This window comes from Gavialis gangeticus, unplaced genomic scaffold (assembly GCF_001723915.1).
Source record: "Gavialis gangeticus isolate Ggan-Ray unplaced genomic scaffold, GavGan_comp1, whole genome shotgun sequence".
Classification (NCBI taxonomy): domain Eukaryota; kingdom Metazoa; phylum Chordata; order Crocodylia; family Gavialidae; genus Gavialis; species Gavialis gangeticus.
Genome location: NW_017729008.1, coordinates 37,620,910 through 37,630,288, shown reverse-complemented (window position 1 = coordinate 37,630,288; position 9,379 = coordinate 37,620,910). Strand labels below are relative to the sequence as shown.

The 9,379-nt window shown below is 46.9% G+C and overlaps 1 protein-coding gene across 5 annotated transcripts in view; it reads left to right on the top strand.

The window, feature by feature from the left end:
* PFKFB3 (6-phosphofructo-2-kinase/fructose-2,6-biphosphatase 3) overlaps positions 1–7,678 on the top strand; it is a 141,284-nt gene extending 133,606 nt beyond the window's left edge. For 2 of the 5 annotated variants that reach the window (XM_019509610.1, XM_019509607.1), the window contains exons 13-17: positions 12–76; positions 1,757–1,930; positions 3,162–3,184; positions 5,838–5,888; positions 7,061–7,678. In XM_019509610.1, the coding sequence (XP_019365155.1) occupies positions 12–76; positions 1,757–1,930; positions 3,162–3,184; positions 5,838–5,888; positions 7,061–7,067 (320 nt within the window). In that variant the 3' untranslated portion in view covers positions 7,068–7,678. The remainder of the gene's footprint in view (positions 1–11; positions 77–1,756; positions 1,931–3,161; positions 3,185–5,837; positions 5,889–7,060) is intronic. The other 3 variants (XM_019509609.1, XM_019509608.1, XM_019509611.1) reach the window with 3 other exon arrangements.
* Positions 7,679–9,379: the final 1,701 nt, after the last annotated feature.

Below are 9,379 nucleotides of genomic sequence, written 5' to 3'. Positions count from 1 at the left end.
CCCCTCTCCAGGCTGCCGGGTTGAGTCCATCTGTCTGAACGTTGAAGCAGTGAACACGCACAGAGAACGGTCAGAGGTGAGTGGCGCTTTCGCTTCCCTCCCTCCCTTCTCCTAATGCTAGCTGGCAACAAGGACCTCTGGAGAGGTTGCGGAGGGGTGGGGGAGTCATTTAAGTGGACACTTGTGCTGCGAAGAGCAGGAACAGTAAGCAGCATGTTGCTCTGAATGTTGGAAAAGAGAGGTTGTCACATCCACTGCAAACACTTTCCCCAGATCCTTAACCAAAGCCCAGTGAGGCCAGTGAAAAGTTTCTCCTTGGGCCATAATGATATCTAGCTTTTTCGTAGAACTTTTCAAAGTGCTTTACAAGGCCGATGGTATCCTTACCCCTGAGGAACAGGGAGAGGCATTGACTTCTGGAAATCTCAATTCTGTCTTCACCGGTCTTGGAGATTTCTAGCCAGTGCTGGACCTCCTTTTTGGTCTTTGGATCACCCCTGAATGACTATAATGGAAACTGAAGCAGGCAGATTGCCGAGGCCAGCAGTGCAAGTGATAAAAGCAAGAGGAGAAGAAGGCAGGGAATGACCACAACAGTTTTGTAGTCGGGGATGGGTTCATTGGGTCAGAGGATGTTAGAGGAATGGGATTATCTCCCCATGGGGGAGACTAGTTTATCTAGTGTTGTGCTCTTGGGCCTGGTAAGCCAAACAGATTTAAGTCCAGTCATTGTTTTGGTGGGAGACTCCCTTTTCCCCACCCCTCGCAAAATATATATATGTAGGTGCTACAGGAAGTAGTGCTGGTTATTTAATAGACGGCATACTTCCTCTGGATTGGTACCAAAGGTGGCATGCTCAGGCTTGGTGGTTTGGGATCTTCTGGGTGAGACGTATACTTCAGTCTGCAGCTAGTTAATATATCCCATCCTACTCTTTAGTAGCGGCAATCTTAGCCCACCTGGGCTGGTGAGACTGTCTCTTTGAGTTGCCCACATTGGAGTGGCTTTTCCTTTCTTTTTCACTCTCCGGCTGACACCAGATACAGCGTTGTCAGATGTCAGCCTTCTAGCTGCAGCTGCACAGCCTGCAGCACATGAAGCCATTCCTCTCCGTGTAGCTTATGCCAAGTGCTTTTGAGTCCTCTGAAAGCTGCTGCAGGAAACTCCACAACTAGACTTGCAGTGAGAAGCTAAAGCTTAGGCCAGTGCATAGTGCTCGGGCTGGGCTCCTGGTAGCTGTCCTGCTATTTCACACCAGGGAGCACAAACCTCTCACTGTTGTGCTCCACTGGCTGCTGTAATTGCTGAATGTTTCTCTGTAGCTAGATGAGTTCATTCTGGTCCTCTTGGTTTTTATGCTCCCTGCTCGCTTAACTCCTTGGGTCAAAAGAAGAAACTTTGAAAAGGAGACTGAAGGGCTTTCTTCTTGACTCTGACCTACACTATATAGTCCTCATCCTTTCAAGCTGTCACCTTTTTTTGTGTGTGCGTGCATAAAATGAGAGGGGAAGTTAGCAGGGGGGAGGGAATCTCCCTTTGCAATACAGGGTAGTTTGTCTTTTTAATTCTCTTTAGACAGTCTCTCCTATTCTCTACGCTTGTTTTTGGTGACCAGAGATACAAATGCATCAACTGAGAGCTTTGTTTGTAGTTGCTGTTAATCGGGGGGAGGAGGAAGAGAGGGCAATTTTTAAAATGGCTTTTTTCGTAACTGTCGCCTTCTTCCTTTTTTGTCTTTGTCTCGCTTTAATTTAGGAAGCAAAGAAGGGACCTAACCCGCTCATGAGACGCAATAGTGTTACCCCTCTAGCAAGCCCAGAACCCACCAAAAAACCTCGCATCAACAGCTTTGAGGAGCATGTGGCTTCTTCTTCTGCCGCCCTGCCAGTCTGTATGCCCCAGGAGGTGCCCACCCAGCTGCCTGGACAAGTTAGTTGAATTCTTTTCCTTGGTGTTGGTGTTGTCGTCCTCCTTGTGTTGCTTCTAAATATAGGGACTGGTCTTTGTGACAAAAAAAAAGTAGCTCAGAGCAGCACAATAGTGTGCCATTCACTGCTGTCCCTTGCATTTAAAAGCATCCACTGAACAAGAGTTGTCAAACGCCTTGGGTTTCTTAGCCTTTGTATAGTTTAGAAAGCTCCAGGCTGAAGGGAGCAGCTGTGTTGGTCGACACTCATGTTCCTCTCCTGCCCTGTCTTGAATCTCAGTCACTGGACATCCACCGCTATGCAGAAGCCTAGGGCTAGCTTGTCCACCCCTGTCTAGATCATCCACTTAAACCCTCCCATCCTTCCTCCTCTGGGCTCCCGCTGTTCCTTTATATGGCAAGAATTTAACTGTAGGTATTGCAATAAAGAAATAATTCTTGACACCATCCTCTTGCTATAACTGCTTCCCTACTCTCCCTACGTTTAAAATAAAAACAGTCTAGCTAAGAGTAAGGCAATAACATGACCTGACTTGCCATTTCAGGTAGACCCCAGCTGAGGCTGATTTTTAAACTGGCTTTGACTATGATTATGTTGCCGCCTGGCAAGAATTAGCTGCTGGGCTGGGTTATTGAAAGCCCTGGGGCATTTCTGGAGTGGGCAGGAGAGCCTTGAAGCACTCCTCCAGGGACGTTTCTTGATTTCCCCTCCACCCCACAATAATAGAGACTCCTCCGAGTCGTCTCCTTCAACCCTGTGAAATTCTGGACGAGTGCCCTATACAGACCTTTTAAAACCACCCTCAATTATACATGAGCTTCTCCCTTGTGTCCCTGAGACGGGACAGGTGGTAGGCTTATACTAGCACCTAGCCATGCTTCCTTTCCCCTTTGGTCCATGTTAACTTCTTTGTGTCCTCTCTGTCTTATAGGTCAGCCCTAGAAGTAGCTTTAGGAAAGGCAGCACGCTCATGCTCTTCTGAACTGGCATGAGCGGCTGGCGGTCCTGTTTGGTGGCTGCTTCGTATTAACATTTAGTTCTCAACTAGTGCTAGGAGGGGTGCTAATGGCACTTCCAGCTTTGGGGGTCCTTTATGCTAGCGATCCAGCTGATTAGGATCCGAATTGTTCTTTGTTTCGTTGCCTCTTGCTGACTTCAGGTGACCCCCTCCCTCCTTGCACTGCATTACTGACGCTTCTCTTTCCATTCTCTTTCTCTCTCTTTCCCTACAGCCTTTACTAGGGAAGGCATGTCTGTAAGTATCTTCTCATGAGTTTCCCCCTCCCTCTTTCTGTACCTCTTTCAGTCCCACTGGCTATCTTGCTGTTGGGGGTTGTGACTGTAGACAGAAATGCAAACTTTAATTCTGTGGTTTCCGAGTTGTTCTTTTCATGGGGGGATTTTCTGTATCTTGACGCTGCCCCTGGTACTGTTTGTTCAGGTGCATGAACGTCTTTCATTAAACCTCCGTAGTCCGCCCTCTGTTGAGATGAGAAGCATGCCTTTTGCCTCCTAATCTCTCCCTCCCTCGCTTGCTCTTTTTCCAACTGTTTGGTCAATAGGATTGCAGCCTGCTAAGGTTTCTTATCTGTATTTGCACCTCCTACTGTAAACCTGGTTTGTCCTTCCTGTTGGCTGTGTGGCTTATTGTGGACAGTTTGGCATCTAACTAGATTGAGGAAAAGGGGGTATCTTTCTAGCTAGAAGGTGATGCAGATTATCTGCTTCAGCCATCCGTTGGGGGAGAATTGTCTGTTGGGAGCTAGACATCCTGGTTGAAGAGCTGTATGCTTAGCTCATGGAGATGCTTCCCAAAACTAGATTTTTGGCTCCTTTTTAGAGAGTGATGGGTGGAGGGGGCTGGACCAAAGAGGCTTCCCGGGAAGGCTTTGTAAAAAGTGACCTACTTCAGGTCACTCCAGCACTCCTACATCCTGTGTCCCAAGGAAGAGTGGTTGAAGTTGGACCGATTGCCATCAGGTCCTGGTATCCGTCCACTTGGGAACAAAGGTTTTTTGGGCACACTGCATCCAGGTTGGCTTGGCGTGAGTGGAATATTGTACAGCCAAGACCATGCTACTTGCAGGTGTTTATACCTGAATATGTAACCATTGTCCCTACGTCCTGCAGTAGTCCTGGCTGTGAGTGCTCTGAATTGTTGCTGGAAGATCCCTAGTTATTAAATTAAATAAGGACAAAGCCAGTTCAGTATGAAAGGGAAGCTTCCTTGTTTTACCAGTGTCAGATTTCTGGCTCAAAGAAACAGCAGGAGCATAAGCTGTGCTCCTGTTTCTTCTTTAAGACTCTTGGGTTTTCTAGATCTGGTGCAGAATAACAACAGTGAAGTAGTCAGCAGGCACCTAATTGGCACATGTTGGTTGTAGGTAACCAGGGAACAGGCACCACGTGATGGCACGTGGGGATCGGCTTGCTCTCCGAAGCACAGTCTGGATCAGGCCGATACGCAGCCCTGCCCTTATTTGTTTTGCGGGCTAAAGATGCCAGGATTTGCTGTTAGCTGAGGCAGCACGCAGCCGCTGCAGCATACTGATTGAACTTCACTTTAATTCTTCCCATCTCCTCCTCATCTTGTGACCGGTTTGGAAAGGCGGCCTGACTAACAGCTTCTGTATTTGGAGGGCAGGTGGGAATGGGTCAGATCAGTCAGAGGTCAGAAAAGTCGTGTCTGGGTCTTGTTTTTGGGGGTGCTTAGGTCTTGCATTAAAGGCTGAGCATAGGAGCCTTCCTCTTTTTTTTATGTTGGATCTGTTTGGCATGGCATGCATGGCTGCTGTTTGCTGTCCTCACCGTTTGTGGGGACTGGGTCTGTAAGAAAACGTATTCCTGGAACAGAGAGGCTGTGCGACGCTGGCCGAGCCTCACATAATTGTTCCCTCCAGGGCAGAGGGTTGCAGCCCTTTGGAGACAGCTGTGTCAGGTTGCCAGGCAAAAAAACTCGGAGGACCAGCTGGTTCAATAAAGTTCCTATGGCCTTCCCCAGCTCTTGAGACTTAAAATTTAGGGCAGCCCAGACTACTATGGTTTGGAGCTTGGCCGGGTGGTGGCATTTACATATAACTAGCTCAGATGCTTATCGCTGAAGGTAGATGAGACGGGTGATCCTGCCTTGAGCAGTGGATGGATATGAGATCCCCTCTGATTCTAAAATATCCCGGTCAAATACAAGGGGAAGCCTTGAGTGTCTAAGCTAATGTCACATGCATGTTCTTTGAGTCCTCTTAATGCCTGTGTTAGACTGCTATCTGCCTACCAATGTATAACATGGACGTCTCTTGATAGGCATCTGCTGAGGATGTCCGCTTGCATTGGAGCGTAAGAGTGTGTAATTATGGCTGCCCACCCTTTTTCGGACAGTGATAACTCACTCCCTTACTTCCACCCATGAGCTCTAGTGTTTAAGGCAGATCCTATGCTGATGCCATGTCGTATGTGCCATTGAAATCAATTGAACTCCTACTGTTCACAGCAGCTGAGGATCTAAAGAGTGGCCAACTTGCAAAGGCAAGAGTTTGAAGGGTCAGTGTCTGGAAACCACTACCCAACTGAGTGTGTTAGGAAGGTTTTGGTGATGGTTCAATGGACAACATAGCAAGGTCACCTGGAAAACAGGCAGGAAATAAAATAAAAATGGGATGGCCATGTTCAGCCAGCAACTCAGCAGTGCCCTTGGCTAGGAAAAGCCCAACACTACTTTGAAAGTGCTCATGCATCAGAGAGCATGGGGGAAAAACAGCTGTTGCTTTTTTTTTTGTGTGGTTTTTTACTCTAATGTTGCACATGAGATTGTGTGGGTTTCTTCTGCATTTACATGTTTTGAACCTAAATGCATGTTTTTGTAAGAAATCCAATTTAAAAAGTTTTCTCCCCTTCACTTTTCATGCTTAAAGACGAACTGTCTGTCACTTTCTCAAAGTTTTCTCTTTACTAACATTTCCAAGGTAAATGGCTTGATGCATGCTGTGGTTTTTTCCCCTGATCTGACCCTGTCTCATTAGATAAAAAGAGCATCTCAACTCCCCCCCAACCTGCTTTTTGTTTTTTTTGCATTTGAGCCCATGTTATAAACCTGATAAGAACTGTGATTTCTGTTAAGGGGTCCGTGTGGCCATATAGATAAAGGAAAAAAAAACCCCACCTTGTTGTCCTAAGAAACTCCCTAGTCTTTTCCTCCTTTTTAAACGTTCTTTGTGATGTTGTAAATGGGAAAAACCCTTTCAGTTGTGGTGAACCCTCAGCAACCCCCTGTCTAGTGGGTGCTGTTTTACCTTCTGATGCTCTCTCTGGTGTTCATGTGTTGTCACTGTTGTGTGTATGTAGTTGTTGAGACTTCCATTGTCCTTGTGATGTATTAGAAAGTGCCTCTTTATCAGACCCCAATGTTCACCGGATGTCTTTGCAATAGTGGTTCTGAAGGGATGAGTCTGTAGCTGGGTGGCAGATGGACCCCAGAACAATGTGGGACTCTATTGCTAATAAATGGGGTGTGGCGGGAGGGTTTGCAGAGTTGGTCCTTCTCAGTCTGTAGTCCACTGTGCCATGGGCTAAGGGAAGCAGAGCCCCCGTGCTCAGCTGAAACAGCTAGTGCATGCACATCTCCCTGTGCCATCTTGCAGGCTGGCACCATAGGGTGGGTGGGTGGGTTGAAATACAAGTTATTACTGAGCATCCACAAATGTGCTTGTAGCCCTGGAGAAACAAAGATCCAGGGCCTAAGTTTTCACCCTTATGGCCATTTATGTTTTTGCAAAGTGGGCTGATTTGGAAGTATTATACACCCAGCGTGCATATAGCGTCAGGCCCCCAGGCTCTGCCCTGAGATTTTCCCAATCTCAATAAAGACAGGACACCCATGAGGCCGTGGGGGGCAAGGGGGAGGCATTGGCAGCATACAACCAAACCCTCTGGGGTCATCTTGTTTTATATTAGCTGTTCCTTCAAGAGGCATTGCGTGACCTGGCTCCCTGCTGGGTGCTTTTGCACAGATCCCTTTATGTCAACTTTCTCTTGCCCAGTGTTTTTGCATGTTCAAAATGGTGCCATGTCTCTTGATATCCTTGGTTTTTGGACTCGCAGGACCAATCTAACCCCGATTCCACTTCTCTCTTTGCAGAACATGAATAACTCTCAGAAGCAATCATGATTTCTTCCGGGGCAGTGAAAGCCGACAAGAGAAACCAACTCCACTCCATCATCATTTCTGAAGCTTGCTTGTATCGTACTCCTCCATTTGACTCGAGGTCGACCTTTGGCTGCTTCTACCATAGCTGTTCATCTGCGAACTTGGACTTTCTTGAATGGGGGAGAGAGAATTTTGAAATGGGGGAAAAAAAGTGGATTCAACATCAAATCCATAGGCCATTTTGTGTTTCCTCTCTGGTGTTTGATCTACCGTAGCAAGCTGTACAGTGCTTCTAGTGCACAGAGTTTCTGAACTTTATTTTTGTTTGTAAGCGATGTGATCTCCTCATAGGGACGACCATCTGGTACCGACTCATCTTCGGGTTGCGAGGAGGTACACGGAAGTTGCAGGGGTAGCAGAGAAATATGGGGAGGACGTTTAAATATTCTCTTCCATCGTATCAGGCTCCTGAGAGACTGGCAGCGGTCAGGAACCTGTGTGCATCCAGTCTCATTGATGTATGTGACCTGACTGCAGAGAAGGCGGAGGCAGTGGTGTGAAATCTTTGGCTGTTGGAGCCGAATTTTGCAGCTGGTTTTAAGAAAAAAAAATGGAGGAAAAAGAATACACTATATGTATTACTATGAAAGGGATCTGCAGAGAATGTAAATCTGCTTCTGAAACCAAGTTAAGCTGCCTTTAGCATAAAACCCAGCTTCCCTGGTGCTAGCTTAGGAGGTGATTTTTGGCCACTGGCTGACTTGAAGTGGCACCTCAGCTTGTATTGTGGGAAGCCCTTGAATTTTTTTGTTGTTGCTGTTTTGAATTGAATTTGGGTTGTACAGGCGAGGGGTGGGGTGGGATGGGATGGGCACAGAGACTTATGTGATCGAAGAAGCGCGCGCTGTATTTATATTTCATTTGTAATCCATCTGCCTGCCCTCCCCTTCTTTAGGTGGATTTTGGCCTGCATGTCTGCAGGACCAGGGCAGCCTTTTCAAAGCTAGGTGTCCACACTAAGCTAGATGTGTTTTGCAGACATGTGAGTCTGAGGCGTACGGAGGCCTCTCCAAGTTCTCTTTGAGGGAGGAATGCATGTGTAGATCTAGAAGAAGTCACAATACAAGACACTCATTTCTTTTTTTTAAAAAACCTCTTGGTTTTTGCACTTTGTGTGGCAGGAGCATGATTTTATTTTTCTTCTTTTGGCAAATCCTGCCCTTGGCAGGTGAAGCCTAAATCCCCAGATCCTGTCTTGCATGTGCTGAAGAGCTAAGGCCACAAAGCAGTGGATAGGGACAGTATTAACAGGGTGGGGTGAGGTGTAAGCTACTAATTGTTTTTAATAGAGCAGCTGTAGGAACTGGTGGGTGCCCAAGTGTTGTGTGTGCAAATCCCTTCTTGACACACTGGTCAGGTTAAGGGGTTTAAGGCCAAGATGGACCACTACTATGTGACCGTGCAGAAGTTTGTGTGTGTGTCTGTGCGTGCATGTGTGTTTTTTTTTTTGTTTGTTTGTTTGTTTTTTTGGGGGGTTTTCCCCCCCCCCCACAGATGGGATTCCTTCCTCATGGCAGAAGCACCGGGGAGACTTTGTTTGAAGCAGTCCTAGCTTTCTCCCCTCCACCCAGGACGTACATTTATTTTATTTTGTTTTGCTCACCCCTAGGCTTCAGTGGGAGCCTACTGTGCGTCCTGTCTAGCATATAAGCACAGAGCCAAAAAAAAAATCAGAGTAGAGCTCAAGCAATACTTCTTTGTCTTAATGTGCAACTAAATCATATGCTGGAAGGATGCACTCTACAGTCCGTTAGCTAAGCGGGGGGATCCTCGGCTGGGATAATGGGGTTGGGGACCCCTCCAACTTTTGTCCCTGTCTCTCTCTTTCCTTTTGTTCTTGCTTCCAGTAACAGCTAGCGATACTTCTGCAGATGGGAGCAGAGAGGCTCTGTTGGAAAGTGGCTACTTTTTTTTTTGCTTAGGAAAGGCAAACCACAGTGCCTAATGCTTTAGCCTTGCACAGTGCAAATGCTTTGTATGTCTTCGAGCAGCACCAGCCAGAGGCCATCACTGGCTCTCTCCGCTCGTATCTGACCATCGATGATATTGGTGACCTGCCTGTGCGAGGTCGTTTGCATATACACATTCTTGTACAGACGAAGCGGAGAAGACACTTTTTTAAAATAGCCATGTTAAATGCAGTGTCCCCTTTCCGTGCGTGCGTGTGCATGTTTTAATGTCTGCCCTTTAAATTCACTGTGTTTTTTTTTTTTCAGTACTAATGATTTTGTGACTCTCTTAGGTTAATGG